The 19,493-nt window shown below is 45.3% G+C and overlaps 2 protein-coding genes across 2 annotated transcripts; both read right to left on the bottom strand.

Moving 5' to 3' along the window:
• Positions 1-1,116: 1,116 nt before the first annotated feature.
• NDUFC2 (NADH:ubiquinone oxidoreductase subunit C2) lies at positions 1,117-3,818 on the bottom strand. Its single transcript, XM_086739715.1, has 3 exons — positions 3,643-3,818; positions 2,187-2,330; positions 1,117-1,333 (listed from the first exon to the last, which is right to left on the bottom strand). Exons 1-3 carry the CDS (start codon positions 3,779-3,781, stop codon positions 1,284-1,286), a joined length of 333 nt encoding a protein of 110 aa, XP_086595841.1. The 5' UTR covers positions 3,782-3,818; the 3' UTR covers positions 1,117-1,283.
• A 1,052-nt stretch (positions 3,819-4,870) lies between these two features.
• ALG8 (ALG8 alpha-1,3-glucosyltransferase) lies at positions 4,871-15,863 on the bottom strand. The gene is made up of 13 exons (XM_086739714.1): positions 15,751-15,863; positions 15,065-15,143; positions 13,569-13,762; positions 12,149-12,258; positions 11,135-11,202; positions 10,453-10,579; positions 9,760-9,863; positions 9,543-9,663; positions 9,104-9,243; positions 8,399-8,538; positions 7,015-7,112; positions 6,262-6,334; positions 4,871-5,496 (listed from the first exon to the last, which is right to left on the bottom strand). Exons 1-13 carry the CDS (start codon positions 15,861-15,863, stop codon positions 5,265-5,267), a joined length of 1,599 nt encoding a protein of 532 aa, XP_086595840.1. The 3' UTR covers positions 4,871-5,264.
• Positions 15,864-19,493: the final 3,630 nt, after the last annotated feature.

Here is a 19,493-nt window from a genome sequence, read left to right as displayed (position 1 = left end):
CCAGACGTGCGGCATGTTCATTGGGACACTCGTCCCCGTCCCTCTAGCAGAGAGCAGGGCCCAGAAAGGCCATGAAAGTTCTGCTGGCGTGATCGCTTCCACCAGCGGCTCCAAGGAGCTCTGAAGTTCTGCTGAAACATCACCTGGGAGCAGAATTAGACCCTGGTGAGGAGGCGAGGAGAAGGATCCAACTGCCCCAGACCTCGACGCGGCACCTGGCTGGAATCAGAGGCAAGTTAACGGCACCCTGTGCACAGCAAGAGGCTTCCCCGTGGAAGAGGAGCTCAAGAAAGTGCTTTGAGAAGCTGCACAGAGCAGAATCACAGAACGGTTTGGGTTCGAAGGGACCTTCGAAGGCCACCCAGCCCAACCCCACTGCAAGGAGCAGGGACATCTCCAACCACATCAGGTTGCTCAGAGCCCCGGCCAACCTGGCCTGGAATGTTTCCAGGGATGGGGCATCCACCGCCTCTCTGGGCAACCTGGGCCAGTGCTCCACCACCCTCAGCGTAGAAAATGCACTTGGTGAGAAAGTCTCACCAAGTGCACATGAGGAACGCGGTGGTGCAGGAAGAAGCCAGGGCAGATGCTGAAAACCAGTGTAAATTGGTAATTCGGCCAAAAAACCATTCACAACTGGAGTGGCCTCAGCTGGAAGTGTTTCGTCCTCCAGAGGTGCCGAGCACCCTGCAGCGAAATTCAGAAGAGCTGCAGATCCTTGGTGTGTCTGGAACGTGTTTGGGAGCCAACAACCAAGTGAGAAAGTAGAAAGGTTGGATCCTGATCCCCAGCAAAGACAAAGCAACGTAAGAAGACAAAACACAGAGAGGGAATTAATGAAGGACAGCATCTATTTTCCCTAGCGGGACAGAATTAATTTCACAGCAAGACTTTGGCTGAAGTGTCTACAGGGGCTGACCCAGAGTGTGCTGAAGGCTTCGGAGAAACGGCAATTAGAAATAAAAAGGAGGAATTTACATAACTACTTCCTGGGTTTTTTTTATAAGGTATCCACTGCATCAACAATCTTCCATTTTCACAATTAACGTAACGGAAAAAAGAGGGAATCAAAGCTGTTACCCTGTTACAAACACCGTAACGGAACAGAAGAACAAATAATCACTCACTGTGTATTTAATCATAGCTTTTGTTACAAGAAAGCGAGTAACAGCTCGTTTTCCAAGCCATGGACAGTTTGACGGTTACAGCCAGCCCGCCGAAGCTCTCCGTACGGAATTAGATCAGCAGATGCATCCTGCGACGCGTCGCTGGTGGAGAAATCCTCAGCGAACGGGGTAGAAATCCTCCAAAAGCTCTCCTATTCTCTTCTTTTCTGCAAAAGGCAACGGGTAGAGTTGTGAAAACCAAACCAGCATTTAAGATAACCTTAGGTTCTGAAGATTTTTAGTATTAAATGTTAACAAAGCCACAAAAATCTGGGGTTTTTTTTTGCCACCGACAGCAAAATTATTATCTTGCTGCATGAACTAAATATGTAACTTCATCTTCACAGGGCTGCAGTGCAGATCCCTGTGAAGAGATCTCAGTCCTAACAGTTCTTCATTTCTACAGATCCCTTCCGACACGGCACGATGCGGATCACAATCCAACAGCCAGAGCCACCGAAGTGTATTTTCTGAGAAAACAGACAATTTTCAGCAAAATTTGCCATTGCATTGCTGGGCTTAGTGGCTACGTTCAGTAAAATGTTGTTCTTCAGCAAGGCTCTAAGCCAGTAGCTCTGCAAGTTTCCTGCAGTTTCTGTTTATTCTTTTTCCACCTGCTCTGCTTGTTTTCTGAATGTTCATCATGCTGTTTTCCAATCGACATGCACTGCAATTTTACAAGAATAAACAGCAAAACTGTGATTTTACCAGAATAAAACCTTTGATTTCTAATTTTCATGACTTTATTTCTCCTTCACTGGCACAAGTTTGCTCTATTTTTTTTTTTTTTGCTCTGCCATTTTTCTTTTAAAACAAGCTTTTAGGAGGAAGAGTTTGTCATCGAGGCAGCCGATCAGCTCAATAAAAATATCTTAAAATCCTTAATACTGTTGCAATTTAGATTGTGAAAAAGCAGGAAAGAATTAGGATTTGCTGGAAAAGAAGAGATTCTGCGAGCAGTCCAGCAACCCCTCCGCTACGGCAGGCTGAGGTCTTTCTTAAAACACCAACTCATGGTACCTGCTGTCTTAAAGTCTTCCGGGTGCTGCCGGACGTACTCGAACAACTCCCGGTCCAGCTTGGCGTGGATGTACTGCGTACGTTTCGCGAGGTAATAGCCAACAAACCACCCCACGGTGGTGAAGAGGATCTGGCGGTGAACACCTGCAGCAGGAGGAGGAGGAGGAATGTTTGCCCCAAACCCCACACATCCCCTTCCCCAGCCCCTCACCTCAGCGCTCCCTCCCATTTACTCCTGATCCTACAACAGTCACCCCAAATCCCACGCAGCACCCCTTCCTCCCACATCCCCTCACCTCAGGGCCCCTTCACCTTCCCCCAGCCCCTGTATCCCTCCCAGTCACCCCAAATCCCACATACCTCCTTCCCAATCAACCCACTCTTACCCCCCCAGCCCCTCACTTCAGGTCTCCCTCCCATTCATTCCCATCCCCACATCCCTCACAGAGTCACCCCAAATCCCCCAAAACACCTGTTTTCCCTCCTCCATCCCTTCCAGCCTCTCATCTCAGGGCCCCTCCCCTTTCCCCTGCCCTTATATCCCTCACAGTCACCCCAAATCCCACATACCCCCTTCCCCAAGCCCATCCAACCACTTCTAACTCCCTCATCCCCTCACCTCAGGGCTGTCTCCTGTTTCCCCCCGCCCCTGAATCACACAGTCACCCCAACCCCACATACCCCCCCATCCCCTCACCCCAGGCCCCCCTCACCTTCCCCCAGCCCCTGTATCCCTCACAGTCACCCCAAATCCCACGCACTCCCTTCCCCAGCCCCCCGCCAACTCCCTCTAAGCCCCCCAGCCCCTCATCCCAGGGCTGTGTTCTCTCCCCCCCAGCCCAAAATCACACATAGTCACCCCAAATCCCACATACCCCCTTCCCAAACCTCCCAACCCACTCTAACCCCCCCCAGCCCCTCACTTCAGGTCTCCCTCCCATTCATTCCCATCCCCACATCCCTCGCAGACTCACCCCAAATCCCCCGAAACACCTTTTCCCTCCTCCATCCCTTGCAGCCCCTCATCTCAGGGCCCCCTTCCCCTATATTCCTCCCAGTCACCCCAAATCCCAGATTTCCCCTTCCCAGCCTCCTCCCAACCCCCTCTAAGCCCCTCAGCTCCTCACCCCAAAATCACAGTCACCCCAAACCCCACGTACCCCCTTTCCCCAGGCCCACCCGACCCCTTCTAACCCCCTCAGGGCCCTCTCCCCTTCCTCCCACTCCCACATCCCTCCCAGTCACCCCAAATCCCACATACCCCCTTCCCAACCTCCCCACCCCCTCACCTCAGGGCTGTCCCCCATTCCCCTGCCCCTATTTCCCTCACAGTCACCCCAACCTCACAGCCTCCCCCATCCCCTCACCTCAGGCCTCCCCTTCCCGCCTTTTCCCGCCCCCCGCCATTTCCCGCCCGCCGCCATTTCCCCCCCCCCCCGCCCCATTCCCGCCGCACCGGCTCGGATGACGGGCCGGCGGTTGAAGCCGTTATCCAGCAGTGCCGCCACCCAACCGGTCAGCCCCAGCCAAAAAGAGCTGATGTTGACGAGGGGGGGCGGCGGCAGCGACCGGGCCTCGTCCGGCAGGAACGCCATGGCGGCCGCCCCGCCCAAGGTGACCGGTCGCGGCGGTGCGGCACCGCCTTCCCTCCGCCGCGCCCGCCGCTGCCGAGCACTCGGGTTCCGCCGCCTTTCTCCGCTTTTCGTTATTTAACCCCCTCTCCAAAAAAAAAAAAAAAACAAACCCAAGCCCCTAGCCCATAAACTCACCCCTCCAAATTGGGCGGCTGCACCCGGGATCAGGTAGGGGTTCCCGCAACCGTGAGCCCTCTGGGTGAAGCGGCTCAGCCCCGCTGCCTGTGCTGTGCAAGCGCGGCCGGGCTGTAATTAAATCAGGTGTTTAATTAAACCCTAAAATCAAAACCCATTCCTTTTCAGAGCTCTGACCTACCTACCTTCCTTTTCAGACCTTTTTTTTTCTCAATATAAAGTCACACTAAACCAGTTGCAACAGTACCAGGATCGACAACCATTAAAAAACCACATTTGAACCCATCACCCGCCCTAAAGGATTCCCAGCCTCTTCCCTAAAAATTTATTATTTATAGCTTTTCTCCACACAGGAGGAGGTTGGGCTGTTACCACTCCTCAGCAAGAGATGCTGAAGTTGAGGCAGGAGTCCTTGAACAATCCATCCCTTCCCCTCTCCCAAACCAGACCTCAATTTCTAGATAAAAATATTTTTTTTTTTAGAAAAGTACAGTGATGAACTGTATCAAGCTGCAGGTAACTGATTTTTAAGGACAGGTGATTCTTCAGAGGCAGAAGATAATATATCTCTTCCTCAGTTTACTATAGGAAAGGTGGAACTTGGTCTTTTGTCACAGTTTTAAATGAATTGAAGATAAATATGATTATCCAGCCACATTATCTGGTGTGTTTGATGTTTAATTATCAAAAAAATCCCTCATGTCTGAAGCAGGACTCACTTCGGTAATCTGGTCTACAAAAATAAGTATGATTAGAAGAATACTGAAAGCTCTTCGCAAAGACATGGACATACTAAGCAACCAATTTAAAACCTGAGATTTGGAGGTTCGGGAGTTGGACAAAGTTTTCAGCAATCCACTTGTCCCTCAAGAAGCAGGGCTTAGACATGAGCTGAAAAAAACCCACAAGAAATGCTCAAACCAAAAATACCAAGTTTTTAATTTACATATTCCACAGAAAGCAGTTACAAGGCTCTCCTCTACACAGCGATGGTCCCTTGTAATTTGCCACAGTGATTTTTATTCAAACAGAAACAGCAGTGGGAAAGCCGGGCAGGTTTTCCTCGGGACAGAAGTCTGGACCTCGTTAAGCTTCACAGTTTATCCACGGCAAGCACCCCACGTTATCGTGACAAGCGTTTCTGATCAGAGGTATCCTTGTTGGGCAGCAGAGAAGTGTTGGAAGAAAAACTCCCCTCATGGCAATGGTACGCGTACGCTGTCTTTTATCAAGAGTTTTGACCTTGTGACAGCCCCTCACCGTGCCGGGTAATCCCCTCAAACCCGGGACTGGTCCCAGCGTCGCAGCTTTACTCAGCCTTTTGTTTAACAGAAATTCGTTCCGTCAAGACAGAGACGTAGAGTTTCAGCCAAGCGTACGTGACGCCCAGGGCACAGTAGACAGAGGTCAGCAACAGAGGGACAAAAGGGAAGTGCCGTTTCCAGGGGGTCAGAGGAAATATAATTTCACAGAAGATTTCCAAAGGCACTAGCTGGACGAGGTAGATCGTTTCAAGCCAGTTAAGGAGAGGCCTCTCTCTCCTGTCAGAGGAATTAGAAGAAAAAAGTGTTAAAATACATGATGTTACCTAAAAATAACTATTCTGTTTTTCAGCAGCTGTCACTGGTGGCCGGTGCAAAGAACATCCTCCATTAGTTCACAACAGGGCTTTAAATAACAATTTACAGAGTCTCAGTAGGGAAACACAGGATAACAGAGTACAGCTAATTTCCTTATCATGTTTTTACACCAAGATGCCCTGGAATCTAAGAAGAAATCCCAGCAGCTGCTTTGCTTCACCTCACATCATTCCAGTGAACAACTGAACAAAGACCTGGAAGGAATTTGGGTTTTGGGGAAAGTTCGCAACAAGAAACTTGCAAAAGCTCCATCTCCAGGCAGAAACTAAGCTCCTACAAGGTTTTTAGTTTGAGATCTTGAGACAGAATGATTGAATTCTGGAATATTAAGGGGAAAAAGCAGCCTGGTTGAAAAAGGATCACCTACAAAAAAAAAGCAAGTGACTGAGGTACTGAATACAGGTTTACAGCGTTTCCGACACCCTTCATTACAGCTTGGTTTGGCCATGAAAAGCTTGGGAAATAGGAAAGTGGAAACTACAAGGGTTATAAGGATAAGCACTATCTTCGGTCAAGTGGGTAAGAGATGAACAGTCTGTAAAAATACCGGATGATCTGGACTTCAGTTTGATAACTGAGCATCGGTTCCCTGTGCTGTTTGCCCCGTGTGTCCCCAGCGAGAGAGGAAACGGGTTTGTTCTTGGCTTTGGGAATGAGTTTCTTTACCTGAATAGAGATTTCAACGAAGAGAAGCTATAAACAGTAAACAGCAGCATCAGCAGTATTTTAATTGGAAGTTCTGAAAGACAAGGAACATAACGTACTTTTAAAATTAATTATAAAAACCACTGGCCATATAAATTGCAGCATCTTTAAATCCTACAAGTCACATTTGCATTGTCCAACTTAATTATTTTCTCCAAACAGAACTAAATGTTTTACTGCTTAGGACCCCTCAAGATAAGCATGGTGCCAAGCATCTGCGACACACTTACCTTCAATGACCTATAAACACATTGAAATCACTAATTATTATTACAATATGATAGCTCTGCAAATAAGATTTCCCTATTAAAAAAATAAATCAGAAGTCACTGGGCTGAGAAGCTCAGAACAAATGTGACAGCCAAATCAATGCTTCTAGGCTGTGTGGTAGATAAAAATCAAGTAATAGAGAAGGCAGAGGAAGTTTCTCTTTTCTCAAGGCAGCAGCTTCGCTCTTGCAAATAAGCGGCATCAGACTGAAAGAGCGTGAGTGGATTCGAACTCTCCCAGAAGGATGACAATCATTACACAGCAGTTACAGTGTTGTCGTAGCTGTGAAAGCCTAGGTTTAAGTGAAGCAAACTTCCAACTTGTCACATAAAATAATCCAAAACCATTACATCTGCATGTCATCTCTGGGGAAAAAACAAAACAAAAAACCCACACAAAACAGAGCAGTAAGATGAAAGCACAGAAAGAAGGAAAATACTTCACCTGGTGGTGTGAACAACAGTGGAAAAAGGGAGAAATGCCCTGTGGTTGTCAGAATCAAGTAGATGCCAGCATCCTTTGCTCTCTGAACAGACAACAAGCTAAAAACAACAAGAATTTGTTAAGCTTGTCTTTTAGTGAAGAAACTTAATTTCAGCACCATCCTGCATAATTCACAAGAGACTGAAGAAAACATCAAACAAGAGATCCACAGTACCCCAGTCCCTCCAAACACTGCACCTGCGATGGCCTCCTGCTTCCAAACCACGTGGGCTCAGAAGTAAAAAAGCAGGAGAATAAGCAGCCAGGAAACCCTCCCCGAGAAAACTACATACCCACTGAAACCAAATCTCAGAAAGGCCTGACGTTTTCTACAAACGGTCTTTCTTCTTTGCCAGCTGCCAGAGTAGATTTCTAAACTTAACCATTCAGAGAGGAAAAATAACTTCATCAGCTACGCACGCTTGTCAAACTTGAGTGAGACAGCAGCGTCAAATGCTTCAAACAAGGCATTTTTAATTTTTCTCTTCAAAAGGCAAAGCCACAAGACACAACAAATAGGTCTTGGACTTTTTGGGTGCAATGAACGTACTGCACAAATAATAGTGGAGGAAACAAAAGACCCTCAGAAAGCAGCCTGCTTTCATCCACCATGTCACGAGTGAAACATTTTATCAATCCTGCTCCAAAGCTGTCACTAAGAAAAGGAGCTTTCAAGGGGAAGCTAAATGAATTATTTTAAGAGCTGTGGGTCCACATGCAGCCTGAAGTCTGAAACCCCATTCTCTCATAGGCATGGTTTGTCTTCATTTTTTAATTATTATTATTCTAACAGCAATCAAATGCCTGACTCCAAACACTGATTTTCTATGCATTTTAATACAGCTCAGCATTCAAAGAGACACAAAGAGGCAAAGACCTGCGTGTCAGACTCCTAAACTGATTGCTTAATCACTCCAACACCAAATGCTTCTGTTCTTCCAATCACCTGTAAATGAGCACAAAGCTTTGCTGCGCCCCACAGAGCTGGTACAGGAACCAGCTACTCCCAGTAAAGCTCTACTTAAAAGTTTCTGTCAATGCAAGCTATTGTGAAGTGTAAGTCAGTGTTAGTGTTGTAAAAGACACTGTTTGTGTGTTTAACACCACACCAGTTTCCTACACGTGCTATACCAGCATCAGCACGTTCCACAGCAAAGGCGGCCACATTTTATCGCGCGGGAAATTAAATTCGTTGGAAGTGCGCTAAAACTTTACAGCTTAAGGCATTCTGTAAACACATTCATTTTCTGAAATATACTGAAAACGAAGTGAACCTCTTTGAGGACTCCTCAAAAAGTGGCTGCAGGTTCAGTTTGGCCAACCGCTACGTACAAAAATCACTCACCTTAAAGGCAGAATAGCAAGGAGTATTGCTTTTTCGTGCACGTGCCAGCCAAACATGAAGGAGCTCAACGCGCAAAGAACAAGGCACTGAAGAAAGCCTCTGGGCCCTTGAGGTTTAAACCAAAGACAGAAAACAGAGGGCTAGAAACAACAGGCAAAAACAGGACTTCAGTGAAAAGTCTGGCCATCCTGAACGCAAGCCATCGTCCGATGAGATTTTCTGCAACGTTAATAAACACCCAGGGTGTGCCTGTGTGGCACAAGCATTACGTAGCACTGGAAGAACTGTTTCTGTTTGGACGTATTCGCTTGTCACGTGAAGAACACTACGCTTACCTGTCGCTCATGCTGTTAAAAACACCATCAGCTGCCCAAACAGCTCCAGTCTTTTTACTCACATCCCAGTTCAATTACCTTCCATCACAAAAGCATGCGGAGTGGTTTGGATCCAAAATTGCTTTTAACCATCTTTTAACCATTCTAGAGCTGACAGGGGCCATAATTTTAGCCATACTTGAAGTAATATTGTGTATCCAGAAAGATATTAATTCCATATTTATCCTAATAACTGGTTTTATTATTTGTTTTTAAAGAAAACTTGTTTGTTGCTCTGGAATTAAAATTCACGTGAACTGCACACTAATCAAATAATATCTACAGGAGACAAAACACATCAAGTTTCCAAAAAAATATCATTTTTTCTTACCAATATGGATATTAAAGTACAGATTAATGTTGCCAGTGGAGTCACAGAAGGGAGGACAGTATGCTGAAATTCTTGAACCAGCCCTCCTGTCATTGAGGCTTTAGGAATTTTTGTGGGATCAAGAAAATTACACTTTAAACCTGAAAATAAAAACAAAACAAAAAAAAAGGTACAAGCTGATAAACGTTCATGAAGAAAGAAGTAGCTGAACTAAGCACATGGTTAAGTCTTATTTTTTTATAGGATAGCAGAGAGGAATGATTAATTTCTGGCCTACTGCTGGAAACTCATCATGCACTGGATTACGCAGACAATCAGGTGATTTAAGGCAATCCCAAAATGTAATTTACCACCTGCATTTCAAATGGGGAAGGAAAATTAAAATCCAGAGAGCTCTACCTGCAAACAGGCACCAAGTAGCAAGATGAGCATACTGTACCAAGAATTGTTAGTGCTTTATCCATGGCATTGTACAAAGCCCAGAAGTTCGGGGCCCAATAAGCATGGCAGAGGCCTCGCTTGAAAGGAAAAAGCCGTGAAATGACTTGATGCAGCTGTCCCTACAAAAAAAATAAAGAAGAAAGAAATGGTTTATATTTTTATAACACAGTTTTGTAACAGTTCAGGGGAATAACAGGTGGAAAAGGGGGTATTACCAGTACTATGAAGGGGCCCAGTGAAAGAGCAGAAACGAGACAGACAATCAATCCCAGAAGAGTGACGTGAAGCAAACTGAAACTTCTCCACTTCAGGGATCCATCTACAAGAAGCAAACAGATTATAAAAAAGTGACTGTGGCAAGTGGAGAGGAAAACAAAACATTCCACACTAATAGTGAATTGTTAGCACCTTTCTAAAAGAAACAGTTTTATGTCAAGACATTCAGTTGCTTCCTTCAGCAGTTGGTTTGCATTTACTTTTTCCACATCGCAGCTCCTCCATTATACAAACTTTCAGTATTTTCTCTTGGAAGAGAAGCGCCTTCTCTGTTAGTGTGAGGAATACCAAACATGCCATTCAGTGCTAAGAAATGGAGAGAAACTCCAAGAAGGACTCTGAAATAGCTTCTGATACCACCTGATTGTTTCATAGCCAGAATAATTCTTAGGGCTTCAAACTGCCATCTGCAGCTTGTTCATGTTGGTTTTTCTTAATAAAGAGCTCCCTAGAAACACAAATTTTACATAAATAAATAAATTTCAAAGATCTTGCCAACTCTGCTAGCCAGGCAGAATTTTTGTTTGACCCACAGCCATTTCATTTTGATGGTATCTGCATGTCTTGAGTCTTCCCGAAGCCCCACTAATTAACACAATCCCCAAAAGCAAGCAAGGAAAAACCCATCTTACCTGCATTATTTGCAGTAAAACAATAGGATCGTAATAAATAAATGCCATATGCTGGGGCCACGTATATGTAGATGTGTTTGAAATGCAGAAGAACAGCAAAAAGAAGAGCACCCTCCAAATATCTTTTCTAAAGAAAAAAAACCAAAACAAAAACGCAAGCTTTTTCGACTTGTTCTCCCTTTGTACTAACTTTTATCGGTCCTCTGTTGTACTCCTAAGGTGACAAGACATTTACCACAGGCATAAAAACAAACGAGCATTCATTTCAAATTACAAACTCAGTAGTGGTACACACAACAGGTATGGAGGAGGAAACTACACTGTCACATCATACTTTGAAAATTGGGGCAGGCCTCACCTCCCTGCAGCTTCAGAGATACGTTTTCTAAGGACTGGTGACTTGGAAGAAGATAAGATGGCAGGGGACCATGCCACGTTGCTGAGGCGTGACACGGAATTTGGTTCTCTCGCAGGGAACTGCAACGCTGCAGCATCAGCAAGCAATTACAATGAGTTTCAAGTACTCCTCTTCCTCCCAAACTCAAGAAATAATTAGACATCCAGCTTAGGACCCCTCGACTTCGAGTTGGTCCCAATGCCTTCAATGTGAGCAGCTCATTAAGCTAATTAACGTGCCTAAAATACCTCAGGTGACAAACAGCAAAGAGCCACTCAGGCTTACCTGACATAGTCGGGCAGCAGAAAGCAGCATCAGCCCGAACAGAAAGCCGTTGTACTGAAAGTGAATATCTGAACTTGAGTCAAGAAAGGAATAAAGGAAGCTTGCTTTACTACTATCAGTTTTCTGTGGAAGATTTAAACTTATAAACAATTAATTCAAATTAAAGCGGAACTTAAATCAAGAAAGTAACCTTAAATTCACTCCATGAAGTCACTACTTAACCATACCTGTAAGAACAGACACAAAATCTACTAATTCTAGCTCATTATCTTGATGAAACAAAGCATAACAATCTCACTACATACCTATCACGCAACTTCTACGATACAAACAAAAGCTTAATTCTCCACTTTTTGAATTTTTAAATATTAGTTTCTGCCTCACATCGGTTAATAGGTGGAGATGGGCAGCCCTCACTTCTCACGTGCCACCTGTAAGCAGGAAACTTCAGCGTGGGCTGGGACAGACAAAACTAGTTCTTCCTACAAAAGAATTATCATTTCCCCCCCCCGTTCTCTCCTCAGCTCCATCAATGCACATTACATCAAGACCATATCCCATTCAATCACAATAACTGGATTTTCCAGAGGTGTTTTTATAGCCTCATTAAAAAACCTCACTAATTCTCACGTAACGTTAACAAATTGAATACAGCCTGGACATAAAGCCCTTGCAGAGATTTTTTCTTTGCCATGGGACAAACCTCAAACCACACCCAGGAAAAAAAGAGGCTCTCTGAGAATGTTTCTGTAGGCAGGCAGAGGAGGAGCAGTCAGCAGGAACAGGCATGTTGCTGCCAGACTGGTCCTCCTGGAGCTCTGACAAATCAGACCAAAAACGGAATAATTTCAATGTTGCCAAATAATAATTGTAATGAGAGCATGAAGGTATTCAACTAACCCCAAAAACACAAACAGTAGCATTACTTGCAGTGATCACAACAATAATATTCATGGGTTTGTGCCACACACTGTAACAGATTAAAAAAAAAAACCCAATGGTTTGAAAGGATACGATCTACAATTAACAGCCCAAAATTCCACAAGAGCAGAACGGCAAGAATAAACGTTGGTTTTTCCAGGATATCCTTTGCAGATCGTTTCCCATTTACACATCTGCAGCATCTGAACAAGAGCAGAAGAAACAGAAGTCTTAATTGAAAGAGTCACAAAAATACTGTAGCTTTTAGGAGCTGAGAAGTGCACCTAACCTGAAGATAATTATTTTATTAGATGGAAGGCAATGATAAAATTCTTGCTAAACTCATCAAGAGAAGATAGTGTCACGAATAAAGCTTAGTAAAAAAATGATTTTAAGTTTTAATAACTGTGGTGTGTTCCACAAGGTAAGGTTTAAGTAACTTAGTCTCAGGTTTGAGTCTCGCATTCAGTAATAACTGTAAAGTTGTCCTAACCTGTTCGCTATCAGCTTTTTATGAAAGGGCAATGGATTGCTACATCTGGAGACAACGTCCCAGGTCATATTTAAGGTCCCCAGTTGGACATTAGCCTCCTCCTGGCTCCCCCCCAATATTATGAGCCATTTCTGTCGGTTAAAAACCAACTTCTCAGTGCGAAGCCGCGTGCTCCATATTATTTTGGAAAGTAAAATTAGATCACATTAAACAGCTGCGGATGATTTGTGTTGAAATACCATTAGTAGAGCCATTTTAAGAAAGTCAGCTCATTCATGCATCTTTGAGTCAAAACAACAAAAGGAAAAAAAGCCACAATGCAAAGGTAGCCTGTTTCAGATAAAGAAAGTAAATAAAGGAGCTTAGGTAGTGCTCCAACGCAACAGAGAACTTCCCATCCAGACTTTGAGCAGACAGAATGAAACGAGGTAAGACCATTACAGGTTAAGGTAGGCAACGTAATTTTCAAAACATCTCTTCCCTCCTACTCTTTAAGTGTAGCATAAACATTTCTCCTTCACAAAGTCAGGGCACACGTACAATCTTAATACTGCTAAAAACAGACTTGGAATAATCAGTTTATCATCCAGAATACCAAAACCACTGGAGTGACTCTGCATATTTGATGATACTGGCACTTTGTCACACATTTCCTTTATGCCTCTACTCTAAAAGAACAGAAAAATAAGAAAAGTAACAGGAAAAAACAGCTGGGTGCACCCAAGCTGTCCTGCAACTCGTACAAAGTGACAGAAGCAAAACACTTCAGGTGTGAAACAGCAGCTGATGTCCGAATGCCTACAAATCTGACAGCGTGTACAGCAACAGCACTTTCAACAACAGCAAAAAATTATCTTGTGTTTGGCAGCATGTTCCAAATTTCTCCTTGAATAGGTTAAAGCAACTATTTCCATGCATTTACAAGCTGCTTTGTACAAATAATTATTTGCTGTTACTGTAGAAAAAGTCCACGTATTAATGATGACCCACTTTCCCCAAGATGAGAACATTAAGACTTACTCACGAACTGCATAGATGAAAAGGATATCTGTAAAGATGACAGAAAATCTTTGGAAGAGGACGGTTGCGCGACTGGTGTAATTTAGATTTTCGATAACCAACATCTTGGGGTCAACGTACTTCGCAACGTGCGAAAGCGCGTATTCAAACCAAGCGAAAAACGGCGGGTAATCCAGGGTCCATTCCGAAGTCGCCTGAAGGCAAAGTGAGATTAAATAATTTAACACAATTCCTGCTGTTTACAGCCCTCCAGGTACAGTTCATCACAGCAGATCGGCTGATGTATCTTATCTCAGTAGCCTCTATTTAAGAGAAACTACTCCACAATAAATTAGCCAGCTGTCTGGTGCTGAACATGATCTGAGCTGTTCTGGCTCTGGATTAGCACAAAGATTAAACGACATTTTGTGAATCTGCACCTCACCAATATATAACTGGCTGTTCTTTTATATCAATGTACAGTAATGGGGCCAATATTAAAAAAAAAAAATCTCAAAATATCTCACAGTGAATATTTGTCCACACTAGAGGAACCACCAGCACAATCAGCCACGTTACAGCCTCAAAATTATTTATACTCATTAGCCAACAAGTCTTAATTCTAATAAGACCTTATCAAGATTAAATAGTATTATTTTATCTTTTCCTATAAGGCTGGTGGTTGTGCCCTAACTCCTTGGCTACAGAAACAGCAGAGGAGGAAGAAAGAACAGAGCAGGTTGGGATGGGGTGTATTTGTCAGCGCGCATGTTCCCCGATGCTGAAAGGCATCCTGCGCTTTGGCACTGGGATCACGCCGGCACCGTAAAAATTTGTTTCACGGTATTGGATCAGCCTGTCAGAAAGTTCTGACCTACACTTGTCATTTACTCCTGGATACACAGTTCCCAAACGCCTACGTGGAGAAGTACTGGAGACTGGGATATTTATCCCAGAACTCCAGGAGATATCGTGAGACAGATTAAAAACCAACTGTGTAGGCTGAGCCTATCATCAGCTAAAAGGTGATTCATCTGGATTAAAACTGACACATGCTAGTAGTGCACCAGCAGAGGCTCAAAATTTAAAATACAGTGATTGATTTCATAATGTGTATACCCACTTATAGGATTCATTCTTTATGGTGATAATTGCGTACCATTAACGACAAGAATGAAGAGAAACGCAAATTAGGACTACCCAGCAACTTGCTCCTGTGTTACACAACCTTTCTAATAACCCGTGTGCCTTTATTGTCTTTTCCATTTCACCCCCACAAGTACTAGCAGCTTCCCCAAACAATTCTTATTTTCTAAGTAAAAGCTACACAGGGCCAACAAATTGCGATTGGCATGTCTCCGAACCACTACTGTGGAGCTGCCAACCATCAGCAGCCCACAACACAGGCTTTCTGCAAATAAAAGGCTTTCTCCTCTAGCATTCACACAGGCTGACATACCCAACGCACCCCTAATTTATACAGGGCTAAAAAAAAAAAACCCCAAACAGGTACTTACTTCATAGTACCACTGAGAGAGGGGTAAGTTGTGCGTGATGGCAAGCCAGTTCCTGTGGACTTCGAAATCTGTGGAATAACTACAGAAGGTTTATGTTAAGAGTCACATACAAGCACTTAAAGGAGAAACACTTCAGAGCAGATGAAAAGGAAGCCTGCACTGATCAGCTCCAGAGCAAGACTTTCATCAAGTAACTCAAACAGCAACAAGGATGCTGCATGAACTTTCTGCCAAGGGTGTATACAGGCAAGTATAGCACAAACAATTATTTACAGCGTGGCCTTTTCTGACAATTAATGCCAGAATTCTAGGTTCAGACTGACTTTTTAACAACAATTTGATTTTTTTTTTTTTTTGAGTGGCAAAAAAGCTAGGGTGCCTTTTAAAGATAAAAAGCGTTAATGTTTCAGCACATTGAGAGGCCCTCCCGAACAACACTCAAGCAGCATTGGCTATAAGCGCCTTCGGACAGAAAAGCGAAGCCATTTCACAGCGCCGGGAGGAGGAGGAAGCAGCTGCCCGCTCCCCACAACCACCCGGAGGCCATAAGGACCCGCAGGAGACCTGGGCCCACCCAGGAACCGCCGGCCCCTGCCCCCCTGAGGGGCCGTGGAAGCCAACCGCCGCCCCGGGGGAGCCTGACAGGCCGTTCCTCCCCCCGCCCCAGCCCCGGGGAAGCTCCTTACTAAGCGGGCATGAGGAGGCACTTGAGGAAGGAGACGCCGAGGGCCAGGGCGCGGAACCAGCTCCTGCCGCCCGCCGCCATGGCACTGCCCGCGCTGGCAGAGCCGCCGCGCATGCGCCGGAGCAGCAGCGCCGGCCCGCCGGCAGGGTTTAAAGCGTGCGGCCGCGCCCACGGCGGCCGCTGCGCATGCGCCGCGCTGTCTGACCAGTGGCGGCAGCCTCGGGCACGGCAGTGCGCATGCGCGGGGCGGGCTGGGGCGGGGCGGGGCGGGGGGGCTGTGGGAGTTGGGGTGTTGGGATTTAGGAGTGGGGTGGGGGTCAGGCGACGGATTGGGTGGGGTGGGACCAGCAGTGAGGTTGGGGAGAGAGACTGGGAGAGCTGGGGCTGTTCAGCCTGGAGAAGAGGAGGCTCCGGGGAGAGCTGAGAGCGGCTCCCAGTGCCCAAAGGGGGCTGCAGGAAAGGTGGGGAGAGACTCTTCAGCAGGGCCTGCTGGGACAGGACGAGGGGTCATGGTTTCAAAATAGAGGCAGGCAGATTCAGATTAGATATTAGAAAAAATTTTTTTTACACTGAGGGTGGAGGAGCACTGTCCCAGGTTGCCCAGAGAGGTGGTGGATGCCCCATCCCTGGAAACATTCCAGGCCAGGTTGACCAGGGCTCTGAGCAGCCTGATGTGGTTGGAGATGTCCCTGCTCCTTGCAGGGGGGTTGGACTGGATGGGCTTTGAAGGTCCCTTCCCACCCAAACCATTCTATGATGTTGGACCAAATACGGAGTTGGGTAGTGTTGGGGTTAGGTGGTGTGAGACCACGAGTGGGGTTGGGTGGCTTTGAGATAGAATGCTAGGTGGTGTGGGTCCTGGGTGAAGTGGGGTTGGGTGGTGTGCAGCCTGAGTGATGTGGGTTTAGCTAGTGTGGGGCCATGAGTGGAATTGGATGGTGTGGGGCCAGCAGTGGTGTTGGGTGGCTGTGGGAGCAGGTATGGAGTTGGGTGGTGATGGGCCTGAGTGATGTGGGGTTGGGTGATGTGCAGCCTGGGTGATGTGTGACCATTGGTAGGGTTTGGTGATTGCTGATCCTGGGTGTTGTGGGATTGGGTGGCTGTGGGACCACGTATGGAGTTAGGCAATGTTGGGCCTGGGTGATGTGGGATTGGCTTGAGTGGTTTTGGTGGCCAGCATCTCAGAGAGGCGGGGCCAGGCTATGGTGCCAGTTCCATATTCATCATTACTGGTCTCATACAGGGTTGGCATCACCTCAGTGCAGCCCCAGGTCCATCCCTTCATGCTCCTTCTCTGTATTTACTAGACCTGAGAAATGCTGTTTCTACACAGCTCAACGTCAGCCATCATCTCCTCTTTCCTTGGGATAAAGAGATGGAGGGCTTTGGCTCACCTTGGATCTGGGTAATCTTCTAGGATCTCTGTTGATTCGAGACAGAGACCAGCGTCCCCCCACATACCCAAAAACACAGTGTCTGTGGGTGAGTTAATGTTGGGTGAAGACCGTGGGGGAATTTATGGCAGCTCTCATGCCAACAGCTGCCTGACATCGGGCAGAAGCCACTTCAAATGGTTATACCAGCTTAGCTCTGCTCCAGGGAGTTGCCGTCTCCAACCAGTGTCTCTGGGCTGTGAGTCAGCTTCCAGGTATAAAATGCTTTTTCAGAGGAATAACCTCAATTTTTTAATAACTGGAAGAAACTGCCAGCCTGGAGGGTGGATGCATGCAAGGCTGATGCCTTTTCACTTCCTTAGAGCAAACCTTCCTCTATTTAGGAATAGTAACTTGTAGGGGCTGCATGAAATCATACAGATAATACATTAAACTTATTTTTTTTTTCCTGTACAGCAGCAATATATTATGGTTTGTTCAAATTCAGGGACTAGAGACAAGTTCAACAGTGGCAAAGCATTAGAGTTTTAAGAAGTGTTTTCACTGGAGAAATGAATCCTCTGTTTATAAATGTCTGAAACATAACTGAGCTAATGGATTTAAAATGGTTTCAGTTATTTAGGAAGGCTTGTTCATCCAAGTTTTCTACAACTGTGCTAATTTTGGGGGAGCTTCCTACAATTCTCAGCCAGGGAGATGTCTAGGTAAGCATTGCAATGATGCACTGTGTAAAATCCTGACAGACAGAAGCAGCTACAGATTCAACAAGTGTTGCTGCATGCTCTTTCCTCCAGAAATATTTATGAGGCAGAGCATTTCTTGCTTCGTTCGCTTTTTATTTACTGTTTTCTAAAGCACATATTAGTAACAGTTCACAAAACGAGTTACAGGCAGAGAAATGCAACCAGATTTTTAAATGTGACAGCCCTGCTGGCTCTCTATGGAAGTAGTGAGAAAGGGAAAGGGAAGAGAAAAGGAATTATTCCATACAGCACTCCTTAATAGCTCCTTTTTTTTTTTTTTTTTTTTCTGGAATTCATAGGGAAACCATCCCTCATGTTATTCCCAAGTGAATCTGAGAGCATGATCTACATATTTATGCTTGATCCAGCCCTTCTCGCACAGAATATCTGCACGATTGCCTGCACTCATTCACACACGGGGCTTTTACTGCGAGGGCCACGTGTTAGCACTGCTTGTGTCCATCAGCGTGTGGATATGGGAGTCGTTACAGAATGGCAGCTAAATATTTCAAAATACACTGAAATTCTGAGCAGTGACACCAAATTCAAAGGGATGGGGCTGAAAATGCAACTCCCCAAAGAAGTCTTCTTCATAACTTCTCCATTTATCTGTGAAGTATCAGAAGATCCTAGATTTATTTTCCGCCATCTGTGGCTGAAGGCTGTATTTATCACTCCTGCCAACCTTACATATGGACCCCAGGAGCCTTTCCTAGAGTGGGAATAAATCTGATTGACTGCGGGTATTTACTGCCATTGAACTCGCACAGCAATTTATATTCAGCAACCCAGTTAAACAATGGGTAACTACAGCAGGGCCTATGTTTGGTGATTTAAAGCACACACAGATTAAAGCAAAGCTGCCTACTCCTGACAAATTACTAGCATAACTCTTGGCAGGACCAATATTTAAGTTGCATAATTGGAGATTAAAACTGGAAAGGACCAGTGAGTCATTCTAACCTCCTTCCATAGCAAAATCTTTGTCTCCATTGTTATCTTGCTGTGGTTTTTCCTGAACACAGCAGGATTCTTTGTTCTCTCCCTTCTCAATCCTGGGTTTCTTGTTAACATGTTAATTCTTCCAGGTCTAACTTTTTAAACCTAGTTCTCTTATTTCCCTACCGTCACCTGCAGCAACAAATGCTCGTCTCAGCGACTCCTAATGATTTTTAACAGCTGCATGAACTAAAGATGTCTTAGTATTTATGTAAGGTTTCAGTCCTTTCCTTATAATGGGACATTGTTAGATATCTAAGAGCTATCAAGCCTAAAAACACACAGAGAAATCCAGGAGTGATTCTTTCTGGACTCCACTAAGATGCTTCATGATAAACTTTTTGTCATGTAAGAAATCCCACATGTCCATATCCAAATCCACCATTAGACTGTGGCTAATAACTCATTTATCGTCTGCCCTAACTCTGATTTTCTGCTCTAACGCTATTGATCGCTCTCTTCAGCTGCTCTCTCAGGACGTAGGCCGTTGAAAAAGAAAAGTGCAGGGCTCAGCCTCATTTTGTAGATGAAGATGTGGAGGGAGACAGGCATACGGCAGAATCATAACAGGAGTCACTCACTGAGATGTGGAAGAAAGCACTCTTCAG

Source organism: Chlamydotis macqueenii, chromosome 1 (genome assembly GCF_036417535.1).
Source record: "Chlamydotis macqueenii isolate bChlMac1 chromosome 1, bChlMac1.mat, whole genome shotgun sequence".
NCBI lineage: Eukaryota > Metazoa > Chordata > Aves > Otidiformes > Otididae > Chlamydotis > Chlamydotis macqueenii.
This window is presented reverse-complemented; position numbering and strand designations above follow the sequence as displayed.